At 38.2% G+C, this 14,631-nt stretch overlaps 1 protein-coding gene across 1 annotated transcript; it reads right to left on the reverse strand.

Moving 5' to 3' along the window:
* Positions 1-553: 553 nt before the first annotated feature.
* On the reverse strand, positions 554-11,478 carry LOC112948780 (zinc finger transcription factor Trps1-like). The gene is made up of 3 exons (XM_026041088.1): positions 11,182-11,478; positions 6,598-6,720; positions 554-1,829 (listed from the first exon to the last, which is right to left on the reverse strand). The coding sequence occupies exons 1-3, from the start codon at positions 11,476-11,478 to the stop codon at positions 768-770; spliced, it is 1,482 nt and encodes a 493-aa protein (XP_025896873.1). The 3' UTR covers positions 554-767.
* Positions 11,479-14,631: the final 3,153 nt, after the last annotated feature.

Genomic DNA, 14,631 nt, shown 5'->3' on the forward strand with positions numbered 1-14,631 from the left:
AATGTAATATATTAAAAATATATTAAAATAAAATACAGCAGGTTACCTTGTTCTATGCAAATTAAACCCGGAGTGTGGCTTCTGTATTAGAGACACTTCATTTGAACAAAATGGTTTTGCTAGACTAAAGTGTGCCAGAAAGAATGTAGTGATAAAATGGTAGCTCAAAATCAGCTGAGTCTKAGAAACACCTAGATGAAACTGCTGCCCAAGCTTTGAGAACAAAGTGATACTAAGGCRTGTTGTAGGGCAGAAATTAGCCCAAATTAAAGAAAAGAGAATGACCTTTTAACATCTGTACATTTAACAAGTCTAGTTCTTATATACAATGTGCATATGCTCACTATACCCCTGCAGCAGTATATACATATACACATCTTTGCATTCTTGCCAGTTATGTCTCTTACACAATAGCAAAGTTATTAATTGTCTGGTAAAATTTTTTCAAGGTTATTCGCCATGATTCACTGCATTCTGGCTAGCTTTGGTGGGCCATATTCCATAAAAATTATCTTTTCTACCTTCTGGCCACCATCCAAATGTTCTTTCTTTCTTGGTAACCCACTCATTAAAAAAAGAAAACAAAAAAAAAAAGAAAAAAAAAGGTGAGAAAAAAAAACGAAGGGAAGAAGAAAAGAACAAAACAAGGGATTTTATAAGGCATGCTCTCTATATGAAGTGCTTTATAGGTCTTCACAAGACATTACAAGCTATTGAATTCCCATCAAGGAAACCTATTTCTGTTTAATTGTGCTAAGTGCTAAGGTTTACTCTTTAGGTTTTCCATTCTTTTCAGCTTGTGCATTGTTCCTGTGTAGGCCCCTCTGGATGTGAGTTGTGAAGTCATACTTGTCCGTGCAAAGATGCTGGCATATGCTGCACTGGAAAGGTCCACTGTCACCATGGCAACTCATATGCAAAGCATACATCACTTCATCCAGAAAGACAATACCACAGTGCACACACTTGGTAGAAAGTTCATCTTGAGTACTTCTATCAACTTTCTCTGTTTTTACTACATTCAAGGGACCTTCATTTTTTACATTTGGTGGTGCCTTACTCTTTTCCTTGGAGGCACCGTTTGCAGTTGGCCCAGGTCTGGAATGCTTTATCGCCAAATCTAGAGGAATGTCATTGTCTGATCCGACAGCTGAAAAATGAGGAGGCAGATTAAAGGTGGGATAAGGCACATAGTTTTGGCAAGGATTTGGTAGGCCAGGCACATGACTCAAGTAGTGTGGATTCCCAGGAACAGACAGCTTATATTTACTCCAGAATCTCAGCCAGTCAGCTTCACTCTGAAAGTCATTGTGTACAAATGGAAGTCCAAAAAGTGGGTACTGGTATTTCTCAATAGGGCTTCCAGGTGGTGAATAGTTGGGATGTTTTGCAGGTCTCATGTACTTTTCTATCGGGCTGCCTCTCTCGGAGCTTCCTTTCCCTTCTGATATCGATGAACTGTTTCCTGGGTCTCCAGTACTTTCCTGAGGACTTTTTATCTGAATGTGCAAAGGTTGCATCCTTTTGTGAATATCCAGAGTTTGGCTGACCAAGATTGGCTGCTGAGCAGAATGGCTTTTAGTCAATGAACCTTGGGCCTCATATTTACTGAGGCTGGGAAGCGGAATTTCTCTCTGGTGACCTTCAGTTAAGTGATCCTCTGACCTCCTCTCTAAGGGGCTTCCATTGACTTGCTCCTCACTGCTACCCCTCTGCTGTTTGTTTAGCTGCTCAGCCTGAAGTGCCTCTGGGTTAAGGCGCTTTCTTGTTCGTCTCCTAATGATCTGCTCACCATTGTTCTGCTTAATGATGTTTAAAGGCCTGGGAGTCTGCATGGAACATGCACATAGGAAACAAAGGGAAAAAAGGAAAGAGACATTAAACACATCTGAGAGACAATGTTCATACAATTCTTTTTTTTTTCCCTTCACCCCTTTCTTTTCTTATATAAAGAGCTTGGGAATGCCATTTTTAACACCACTTTCAATGTTTAAATGGTCTACCATTTTAAAGGTGGACCAAAATGCTGGCACCTGGCTTCTCAGCTTCAAAGGAGCCTGATTTATCCTATTAAGTCAAGTATATCTCAAGACACACTATACCTCTTTACTTAAAAAGGTATAAAGTACCAAGCTGCCAAAACATTTAATACTCTGGGGGTCAGAGGGAGAAAAGAGAGGTGCTGAAAGAGGGCAGAGAGAGTGTGGATGAAGGGGGAGTTGCACATCCCTCTTCCTTATCAACATACTGTGTAAGTGTGACACTGATGCCAGTATTGGCCAAGGGTTTGTATAGATCAAATACTGRCAGGAATTGAGTAAGAATAACACTTACCTTCATACCCACCCCCCTTTGGCATGGTTAGAAATGGAAGCAAACACATGGCTTGCAGACAAGCACCACTGTCACCCAGCAAAAGGGCTGCAGGTCCACTGTGGTGGTGGGCAGGAGATAATGGTGCCTGGAAGGGGACCATTTAAAGGTGGAGAAAAAAAACCAGGTACCAAAATGTCTGTAAGAGGCTTCAGTGCAACTCTCCTTCTTTGATACTCATCCTATTGCTTTCTAAATGTTACTGATATTTTGCTAGAAGCCAGGAGGGAGAGAAGGTAGCCTCTAGCGGACAGAAATGTCTGTCTGTAAAGAGAATGAGCAGGAGGCAAAGAGACAAGGAAGAAGTGAGGACCTTTGTATCCATTTGCTACTACATCAGGATAGGTGGCCTATTTAGATGAGAACTGAAAATACATTTGTGTGAGAGGGAAAAAAAACAGCATGAGGAAGGACAGCCGCCAGGTCTCATTGAAAGGCCCCTCAACAGGAAGGCAATGGTATGTGAATGAAAGATGGTGCTGTAACATTGGTATGTGTTGCTCTACTGGGCAGATGTTAAAACAACAAAAACTACCTAAAAGTCATTCAGTTTGGTGTGCTGGCAGTAGCCATTTGTCTCATCCAAATGCACACATAATCCTGTTTTGGTTGGAGGCCAGAGGAGTGCCCCACACAGTAATTCCACTTATATGTTTATTTGGAAATTTTCTTTTTAACATTGTTCTCAAGTACAGATTAAATTCTGGCCTAAAGTCAATACCCAAAACAATTTGTACCTTGAATGTAACATAATTTATATATATTCATAACTCTGAATTACTATAAAAATATGCAGAGCTGGAAGAGAGCTCACTCTATTATTTGTAGAGATCTAGTTTCTCTCTGGACTTGCCATCTTCYTCTCCTCTTTCACTTATTTATTTCCCCGAGGTGGGCTAATTCTTAATGGTTAACATCATTTTAGCCAGCATAACTACTTGCTAAGATTTTACTTTCTGTTAAAAATCCAAAACAGAAGAAATAGGTACAACTTAAAAATACTCCAGCATGCAAGTGACTGTACTCCTGTGAGCAGTCTGTAGCTGTCTGGARTAATTGCCATTTTTGTTATTCACAGGAGCAAAGAGCAGATAGGTAGGAATATTCTGTATTTGTTTGCCATTAAAGTACTCAGAAAAGTCTGATCTCTTCTCTTAATCTTCCGTGGGGCATTTCCACTGGAAAACAGCAGCAACATTGCGAGAACTTTATTTTTAAAAGGGCCTGTATAGGTCAGACTGTTAATTATATAACAAAGTGCATATTGAGTATGATCACAAAGATAGATATTTTTGCAATCTCTATATTGGCAGGCCCCTTCTCCCAAATATACAAGCAGCAGTTTTAAAAAATATCACAAAATCCACTGAATAGTTGAGTAAATTGCTGTGATTAGCCTTCCTAGCTAAAATGGGCAATTGGTGTGACCTGTCTGTGATCAGAACAYGTAGGTCTAAACAAGAATAATCCGATGGAGCTCCTTGCTCAGGCAGTTTGATGAAGTGGCTAAGGAATCAAATGAAAYAAAAACTAGCTTTCCAAGGCCTTGATAGAACCATTAAAAATGAGGAACAAAATCACAATATGAATGGTCAATGCATTACTCTTAGGAAACCATGGTGTATCTTTAACTGTCAGCAAATGTTACCAATTTATGAATGTTTGCAGTGACCTAGAGGCACCTTCTTTCACTAAGGCTCTTTTAAAAATCAGTCATTTGAATATTTTCACACTTTTTAAGCACAGTTATTTTGCATTAGTAGACAGAATGTGAAAAAACAGGTATGTTTCACTTAAATGACCAATAGGTGGACAGACATTTTTTGAACAGATGTTGTAAAACTGTTCAAAGGTATCATAGAAATGGAAATGTAAATTAGTAAGAATCACTGTCATGCTAATATCTGTCAGTCATTATCACTCGGTAGTGTCTGAGAGACCACAGATTTTTCCTCCTTTTAAAGAACTGTAAAATTAGGATCTTTGGAGATAATGTACTGTACACATTGTTGACTATTGACTTGTGAATTGGACCATAGCACTGGATAGTGATAATCCAGTCAAAAGCTATTTGTGAAATAATTTACTTAGCTTTGTATCAAAATGTAATTTAATGGGATTGCTTTCAAAAGGGAACAGTTCTGTTACCCTAAATTTTTATAATTTCAGGCTTTACTCAAAAAATGCATAATTCTGGGCTCCTTCCTTGAAAAACATACATTATGAATAACGACTGTAATATTGTGTGAAGATACAGACAGATATATTGACAGACAGATAGTTAAAAGAAACTTTGATCTTTCTGGGGTCATCCAAAAGAGCATCACTTTGCACTGGACTGTCTCCCAAGTGAGAGACTTCTCTGATTATATCAGAATCAAATTTGCAATGAACACAGGAGAGTGGAGGATAAATTAAATTCATAGGTCTTGATCACAGTTGATTTAAAAATACTAATCTCATTGTCCACTGAATGACAGCTTATTGCCATTCTTGAACAGTGGAGCTAAAAGTGTCATCTTCTTACTTTCTATACGTATAAATGGGAGTTTGACAAAGTATTGTTAATTGTAATTGCTAAAACAATACTAGTTTGTTTATAACAATTCATGAGGATTGTTGGGACTATGATTTGAATTCACAAATTGATTCTGGTAATTTTAATCTACCAACTTATACTATTACTCATGTAAAGTATCAGAGGACGGTTTAGAAAATATATTAAAAAGGAATAATCAATTCTCCTTAAACCACATATTATATGTAAAACTAGCAGAGTTCTCCAGAAAGATGCTACTTTTGTCAAGATCCAGCCAGAGGCTGGCTAGAGATCATGCATAATTTTGTCCATCTCAAACTTCAACATAACCTGACTGGTTGGGTTGTTCTGCAGCTAAAAAACAGTTATTGATCTCCAAATGACAGTAGAGCTGACATTTCATATTATTCATATTATTTCATAATATTATTTCATAATATTCATATTATTTCATATTATTTCATATTGGTGATGGTTTCCCTGCTTGGACAGGGACTTGAATAAACAGGACTATTAAATGGCCCGTCCACAAGACCAATAGCAAAATTMACAAAAACTAAGAACTTACGACTCTAATTAAAGAGATATGGGAATAGGCACTTGGAGTACTACTTTGCATTTGATAAATAGCTTCTTAAATGTTTCTGTCTTTTTTTTTTTTTTTTTGAAAAGGGATTTTTTTGAAAAATACGTGCACTGAGCTATAACTTAGATTTCTAATTTTGGCTCTAAGGCTAAATTCTTAGGGAAAAAAAAAGAAGAAAAAAGAAAAAACTCTGCCTCAGTTTCTTTTTCTGCAGAACAAAGAGCAAAATATTTCTATTTCACAGAGATGTTGTAATAATGAATTAATTAGTCAAATCCAGATCATGTGACATTTCTATATTAAAGGCAGTGGTGATCAAATTTGACTTTAGTTCTTATCCTAAAAGATTCTGAGTATTCTGGCCCTGATCCAAGAAATCACTTAAGCATGGYGTTCTTGGACCCAAACCAGACTGTTCAATATCTTTCAGGATCAAGCCAAGAATCGATAAGAACAAAAGTAATATAGATAATCCATGATTATTATGTRTGCTTGATCCAGAGAGATGCTGAATCTTTCTTTCATGGACATGTGTGTTGTCAGACGAGTAGCTTCCTTGGAAGCTGAGTTATTTCAGAGTCCTGCAGCAGACTACAAGGACCGCAGAAAAAATAAAAGGCAACATCTGTAGGAAATTTATTGAAAAAGAGAAGAGATAGTGAGAGGAGCAAAAACAAAAGAAAATCAGCACAGGGGTATTTTTGATACAGCTTTGATGTCCAACTTTAAGAATTTTTCTTTTTATTTGATTATGAACACAAGAGCTCTTGAATATAGAGCACTTTCATCACAWTGTATGCCTTTACATGGAATTCCCAGAAAAGAAATCATTTTCCCCTTATTTTGTATCAAAATAATTAAATGCATCACTGGTGATCTCAAACATGTCTACCCACAGCATCCCAGCTCATTTTATAATGAATCACATCTGATCCCAAAGTGACCATAGAGAAAAACCCGGTTAGGAAATTAACTGCAGGCCAGGGAGTGGTAGTAATCACACAACCAGACGAGACCACAGCTGCCCAGCTCTGCAGCATAGCCCCTTTTTTTTTTTTTTTTTTTTTTTTTCCTGAGCAAACTAGTAAGTTCTTCCTACCGAGTGAAGCTTCTGGTAGAGGCCACACGCATTGCATACATATCCACCATTTGCATTCTTTCGCCAGAGAGAGGTCTTTGTGGTCAGGCAATTGGCACAGAAAACACCCGAGCCTCTACGTCTCTGAAATAGGGAAGAAGAAGAAGAAGAAGAAAAACAGGGGGAAAAAAAAAGAAAAAAAAACAGGTCAGAGGTGAGTCACATGATCCGCGGAGTTAGGACAAATCAACACAGGAGTTTTGTCTCCGTATTGGCAACAATGACAGTCTAAAACCACACTGCCCATAATGAGGTCAGGTTCAATTGTGCTTAATAGGCACCACTGATTTTCATTATAATTAACCCTGGAGTGATGGATGAGGTGTGTGAAACACCAAAGCCCGCTCAGCGTAACAGCTTTAACTTTTTGAACTTCAGGTTTTGTGCGTTTCAGGACGGTTTCTAAACAGCGGATCCTGACAAACACGCTGCGAGGCGGCAGGGCACATGCGGCAAACTCCTCCCGGTGCCTTCCCTCCGTCCGCCGGCAGATTGCTGCTCTTCGTTTGCTTGGTTTGCAAGTGCGATCGCTAACTGGAATTCTCCAGCACCCCCACTTTAATTAATTGCAGTTTGTATCTGCGTCACACTAATTCCTTTAACAGAGATTATACTTCATTAATTGCATGCATGATATTCAGGCACAGCCTTTCCCACTTACTTCTGCGAGCAGCATAAACTACCATGTATTTCCCACAGCCCCTAAGAACAAGGAGTAACCTCTGCCAAACAAATAAAAGTACAATATTCTTAATGAGTCCTCTTTCGAACTTCATCCGAAACCCCAGAAAACATGGTCTCATCAATGCATTTATTTATTTATTTATTTTATTTCTGTCAGGCAAAGAAAGACACAGTACAGCTCCCCTAAATACAAATTGATTTTTAACCAGACTGAGCTGTGCATTCATCAGCTTTAATAATGATCCAAGAATATTTAAAAGTAGACACGTTTATGAGTAGTGCTCGTTAAATTCTTTCTAGAGAGTAATGATTTCATTAAACTTCTCATTTAAACAAAAGTCAGGCTGTGTTTGTGGGCACAAATACTAATAAGCAGGAAATGGAATTCTTTTGCTGAAAAGAAAATCTCAATTTCAACTGTGCTGTCTCTCTGCAAAGGGAGAARAACCCACAGCTCCTCAGCCTGTAAGATACGTATGGGTGAGTAAAGGAAAAAACAGCCTGGTGAAAACTAATTTTATTATAAATTAAAAATTACTAACACTATAAGTCAAAATTTCAGGGTTTCATAAAATTTAAGTAATTTATTTAACTTTAGTCCATACCGTAGAAGAGCGGTGCTCATGCCAAAAAAATACAATGGTTATAATTGTACTCTGATACATTTCAAATGGAAAGCTTTCTGCAGACATAATTTTGGCTTCAAGACTGGAACACTTTCTTGGCATTGAAAGGGCATTTGATTCATCGGGTGTTTCACAATGTATCACTAAAAAGACCTGGTGAGCAGCCAGTTCCCTATAGGGTAATTTTTCCATCCAGATGCAAGTGCTATCAGAGGCCCTCGTCAGCTAAACTAATTATGATCTTGCATTTGCTGATGCCTGCTCACTCTAACGTTCGACATCCTCCATTAATCATCAATACAAGGAAAATGAATGAAACGTACAGAAACGAGGGCTGGTAAGCTGCACAGCCATAAAAATCTGAAATGAGTGCAATAATTTAACAAGATTGGGGAAATGTTTTTAGTGAGCACAAAGTCAGGCTAACAATTGCCCTTTTAAACCAAGAACACAATTTCATTAGTGCAGCAGGTTGTGCTACTTTAAGGTGATACAATAAAATCCAGATTGTCATCAAGATAATCTCTCTCTCACCCCCTTACATCATCCCCTACTTTGTCTCCTAAATCAGAAGCAGTAATATGCTACATTCTTCTRAATTTGGGTAGGGGAAGAACTAAGTAGTAGTTCACATTCTTCAGCAAACATCTAGGAGGTGGCTCGCCCCGGCTGGGCACTTCACCTACAAGAACACCGAGGCTCCTCATTCTTTCTGCGGTTGCATATCCTTGCAAAATTTCACCTGGAAATAGTTTCCTTCATGATACAATAAAAGCTTCACGAAACCAACCCCAGTTTGGTCCACTTGGTGGGTGAGAAGTTTCCAACTGGAAATGATTTTATATGGCCAGGATAGAGCTACAACTGCCGAACTGTTCCTTTCCATTCCTACTTTTTGTCTGTCAGCCTCGTATTTCTTGGTGTGGTGAATTAAGCAAATGGAGTCTTAATCTGAGTAAGGCTTCCCACCCTTTCACTTCTGTTTGTGTTCCTTAAGCTTGGGAAAATACCTCTATGCAGTCACAGGGGACTTTTAAAATAGACAGAGAGGAATCCAGTTTATACTCTGCATGTCTGCACACCTGGATGGGGGACAGAGGGTATAGTAACCTTGAAATCATTGCCAAACAATATGGGCTAGTGTAACATTAACACATAAGAAAGAGTTTATTTAGAAAACTGAGCTGAAAAGAATTTATTTACATTGAAAAAAAAAGCCATTTGTTTATTCTTTCTTTCTTTGAAATAACATGATTCTTTCAATGAAATAATATAATGATTTTAGCCAGGAACGAGCTGCAAAATACCTAGATAAAGTAGCCATATGAATCAAAAGACTGTATCTGTGTGTATTTGCCCTGCAAATACAAACTATTTATCTGTTAAAATTTCAATATAGTTAGAAAATTCAACTAAGTTCCCTAAAATTAATATAAAATTTATTGCATTCATCTTACATGCAGTTCTGAACATTGCAAATCTTTTTTTTTTTAATCTTTCTGAGCTCTTCTGAGCTAACTTACCTGATAATAACAAGGATTGCCCCTTCATCTAAGAGTTCCAACATGACTGCATATATTAATGAGAATTAAGTCACTTTTGTAAGCACTTAAATGATGTTACGTTGTTGGTCTTTTTGCCTTTTAAATAGTTTTAAATTGCTTTTTTTTTTTTTCTTTAAATGGGGACAAACATTTAAAATGGATTCTTTGGGATGAAACAGGCCTGTGGCAGCATCAAAGTAAACATTCAAATCCCAGATCTCCCTAAGTGCAGAACTGAGCTGCTTGTCAAAATATACCTGGAAAATCTTGATGGAGCCCACAAGGAGAAAGGAAAAAATAAAAAAGTCAACATTGCCTGGAATTTTCTTCTCCTAAATCATTCTGGACCTGAAGAGCGACCACGGTCTCCCGACACCCTCGCCACACACTCTGCCACTCAGCTCAGCGTGAGCCTAGGCCTGTACATCCTTGGAGGAAGAAGCCCAAGGGTCTAGCTAAATAACTGAGAGATGTATCTAATAAGGCAAACTTTAATCATCTGAAGCCCTGTAACTGCACTATTACAATCCCAAATCCCGCAGGGACTGATGTCACAAAGAGCCTGGCTCTGTTTCCAGTCTGATTTCTACGGCTGGGCACTTAATATCCTGATTGTCTCAAAGCGCATTGGGCTGAAATTGGGCCAATCTGACAATGTTTTTGTCAACCTAGTTGTAATCTCTCTTTTTTTGTTGTTGTTTTCAACTGAAAATTTTGTTTAAATCATTTCAGCTGCTTACACTTTGGAGCTAGGCCAACACTGGTGCTGTGGGAAGTGGAGGTCACTTCATGGTTTTCTGATACTTTCTGACCAACCTCCAGCCTCAGTGGCTTTGTCCGGGGGAGGAGGAGGCCCAAACACATTTTAGTATTTTATTAGTAGCAAGGCACGAAATGGGTTATCATTTTGTAATTAAGCTCTGAAAGTTTGTAATTATTCACTGAACCGCACTGCAGCTCTCTCTACTGTTTTCCCTCTGTAAGGCCCGTATTGAGACCATGTAATTGTGTAACAACTCTTGATATGCAGAGTATTTATTCACATTTTTTATGGTTTCATATCTTGACCATTTCAAATTGAACAAGTCTGAAACTCAGTATACACAGTCAAGCCTGAATGCCTCATTTTTTTTTAACTCCTCAAACTATTTTCACTATTCAACCAATACCTCTTTTAAACAAGGAACTTATTCTTAATTATTACTGCTAAACAGTAAAACATTAAAGAACTCCACAAGATGTAATCTGTTCAGGCATACTTGCAGGATCAGTACCTTGTTTTTCATAAAACACTATATTAGATTTAAAAAAAAAACATGGCATACAGTACCATTTACACAATTTAAAACTTTTCAGCCATGTAAAAGTGTCAGTACATTTTAAAGTTATACAAAAATATTTTCAAATGCACAGGACTTACAGTAATTATTTCAAAGGAATGTCCTTTAGCAATACATATATTATAAAAGCATAGCCAAAACACACCACTGAAGGAAGAGGTTTGTTAGCTAGTTCAACTAAGCAAGGGTGCCTGACATCCTTCTAGTGCCAAATACATCCTGTTTTCTAAATTTCTGCCAGAAGATGCTTTTAGAAACTCGAACAGGCTCCACAGGCATCAGCCAAGCATTTTTCTTACATCACCCTCTGGGTTTTGGACACAACAAAACTCATGKTTTTTTGCTGATTACTTTCACTTCTCCAACACAAAAGAATGGTCCGACACAGCCCGAGTGGATTTTTTGACCATCTCTGGCTTTCCTATCATTCCAGCAGCGGTCCCCGTTGCAGTCAGGACCCAAAGCATGATGGATGCTACCAAAGAGGCAGCAAAGGTCTGACCCACCGAAGGCTGAGCCAAACACGGGTTCTGAGAACTCTCTGGCAACACGGGCAGCTGGAGGAGAGATGCGGGAAAACCCACATGCCCTTGGCTCGGTATTTCCCAGGCCACTGTGGGTGGACCAACGGGGAGAAGCTGGACTCATGCCCAGCACATCCCTCCACTACCAGGGGGGTCAAAAAAGTAGGACAACGTGCCCAGGGTTATGTCTCAGGGTAGGTGCTGAGTAGTAGTGACTGCTCTTATTTAGGAGTTTTATTTAGGAGTTTCTTCTTCTCCTTGCAAAACTGATTCAGTTCCCAGCATCATCCACTGCTCTCCCTTGCAAGAAGGATTCTTTAGTTCTCTTTTTATTGAAGAGGTTCAGTCTAAAAGCTGGGCAGCAATGCAGCATTTGGATGCTGGAATAAGTGCTACTTCCTCCTGCTTAGGATGGGAAAAGTCTCTCGTAGCCCTCATTTCTTTTGGCTTCAGAGTCGCTCAGGCCTTTTGAAACGTACTTAATCAAAACTGCTTTCTCTCTGAACTATGAAAACAGCCACAACTATTTCCCTGTAAAGTTCTACATTTTAAAATTTTAGTTACTTTTTGCTGTAACCATATTTAAATTAAAAAGAATGCCAATGGCTTTTTCTTCCCTTTATAACTTGGAAAGTTTTCAGGAATACACCAGGCACAGCAAATTTCAGCCCCAACGCATAAGTTATTAGCAAAAAAAAAGAGAAACATGTAAAGCAAAGTTCTAAAGGAGGTTGTTTTCAACCTTAACTATGAATTAATATATGCCTCTTGAATTATCAGTTTAATGTGCCAAATTCAGAGTTTTCATCTAAGAAATTTTCATGAATAATTACATAAAAGAGCTATATGTGAAAGATATATGAGAAAGAGGTTAGGAAAGGCAAGGCAAAAAGAAAGTAAAAATGCCAAAAGGGAAGTTGAAATTACACGCGTAATTCATATAAAAAGTTTAGAGGATTTTTTAATGCTCTGTTGTGACAGCACCTTTGGATAATATGCTCTGTATTACTAGCTTTTAATGATAGCAGAGTTTTCTAGAGAAAAAAGAAAACACCAACAATAGATTGTAAATTAAATACCACTATCAGGGCAACATTTCAGAATTCTACCTCTGATCCCTCTACCTCTGATCCCCTCTGAGTAAATATTTTCATTTGCATGTGATATGCAGGCAGCCTACAATAATTTCTGAGCAGCAACAAAAATGCTGGCAAGTAGATTTTCCCCAGCTTTTGTAGCATTTCTGCAAAGCTACTTTCAAAAGCTACCTTCAAGACAGCAGAAATAGCACTTTGCTGTTTCAAAATGAATCAAAGTCAACAAACCACGATCTCTTTGTGTCTTCTTAAAAAAGAAGAATTCAGTAAGATATTGGTTTAGCTGCAGTAACAAAATGCGAGCCAATCAACATAAATGACTGAATTAAGAAATATATAGGTAGGCAAAAAGAATTAAAACACACCACAAAATCAGCTGCCATCGAATCACTTCACCACCATCCCTTCCTCACCCTTATTTCCTCTCCCATGCTGCATCCTCTCTACCCTCTTCCCTATACTGCAGGGTAACAGACATCCAGCTTCAAYCTTAAGGTCCACAGACAGGAATTTACCAGTATTTAAATAATCTATTTAGAGTTACATGCAACTGTGGGATCACAAAAATAATCACATGTTACAATGACTGTTCCTTGACTTATGATCTTTCATTCATTAGAGCATTCATCTGTGAAAATTATGCAGTTTGCACTGTATTTCCTTGTTAATTCAACTAGTGATAAAGGGTAATTTCACAATTTCCTCCCCAAGATCAGTAATGGCGCAAATATGAAAACAACAGTCATTTCTGTGGAGGTCAGAGTTCCTTGTCACGATTAGTACAGATTGATTTTTAAAATGCTGGATGTGTTAAAAATATAACTGACCTTCTYACAGTCACTTATAGTGACTATAGAAGAACATACAGAAGTACATACATAGATTAAAGAAACACATATTTATGGCATAAGTATCATTTATAAGGAACGCTGAGAATTATTTTCTGGTGGACAGTTACATTACTCTGGTTTGCAAACAGTTAAATTGTTCTACACAAACAACGATGTTTTAAAGAGCAACCTCCTTCAAACAGCTTTTCCTGGGTATAACATGTATTTGAGGCCTGATCCTTCAACTCGCAGCCACAGATCATCCCTAAACCTCTTTCAGTGTCTTGAAAAACAGCTACCACAATGTGATATGAACTTGCTCCTTCTGTATTTTGCTACGGGCTACCCGCAGTACGACACAGACCTCCATGGAGGTAACCGCAGAACAGTAAAACAAAATTTAAAAAGTTTTAGGAACACATCTAATAGAATAATAATAATAATAAAAAAAGCACCCTGGAATCCTGAATTTCCCTAATGATACTGATGTCGTTTTGCTATAACTAAAATCTATTCAGGAGGAGAAATTCTGCCTTCAATAACTCACCGAGGCAATTACACAGGAAAGTACTGTAATAGACTGTCCCCCGTCAAACAGCTCACGTACACGACTTCCTTTTCAATTACCAACTTGTCTGCTTTGCCGTCTGTAAAAACGAACACATACCTTGCGCTGCCAGCTTCTGCTCTTGCACTTCCATTAGTGGAGCTGGCTGCAGCTGCTCAAGAAGAAAGCCCTGATTGTCTTTGTTTTCCCAAAATGGAGCACCATTTTTCACCCTCCTTTATATATATATATATGTATCAACTCACAGCACTACAATTTCTCTGCCAAGGTGTACTCACAAGTATGCTAGCTACAGTCCCACTAATTTGTTTCCTGATTCCCCTTCACAGTTTATCACCTAATACAGTAAAAGCTACCAGCTGAATCTCTCTGCATCCTCACCAGAGTCACTACATGAGTGTCCCAAAAGATTCAATCGTCTTTTAAAAAATCACTACTAAAAAATCCTAGATTTCTAAGTAAAGTTCTTCCTACATTTCAAAATCACTCAGTAGTGACTGTTTTAAAGCTGTACTTAAACAAAGTAATCAAATATAAGAGTTATAAAAAATACAATTTAGAAATCATAGGATTCCTTACGAATAGGGTAGGACAGATGTATTACTGTGTATAAGCTGGGCATGGGGAACCTGGTTTGGGAGCTGCACTTCTTGCCCCTCCACAATATAAACTTCTCTCCACTAACAGTTTGATGAAGCAGATTCATGTGGTAGTTACAATTCTGAATGGCTGCCTAAAAAAGTCAGCACTGGTCCACACAGATCACTGCTCCTTTCTGGATG

The sequence above is a fragment of the Nothoprocta perdicaria genome, unplaced genomic scaffold (genome assembly GCF_003342845.1).
Source record: "Nothoprocta perdicaria isolate Ctin4 unplaced genomic scaffold, notPer1 scaffold_279, whole genome shotgun sequence".
In the NCBI taxonomy this organism is placed as follows: Eukaryota; Metazoa; Chordata; class Aves; order Tinamiformes; family Tinamidae; genus Nothoprocta; species Nothoprocta perdicaria.

Coding starts and splice junctions, on each gene's coding strand:
- LOC112948780 (XM_026041088.1), bottom strand. CDS start 11,478: ATGAGTCCAGCTTCTCCCCGTTGGTCCACCCACAGTGGCCTGGGAAAT. Junction 6,721..11,181: donor TTTGTGTTGGAGAAGTGAAA/GTAATCAGCAAA, acceptor TCCCTATTTCAG/AGACGTAGAGGCTCGGGTGT. Junction 1,830..6,597: donor TCTACCAGAAGCTTCACTCG/GTAGGAAGAACT, acceptor TGTTCCATGCAG/ACTCCCAGGCCTTTAAACAT.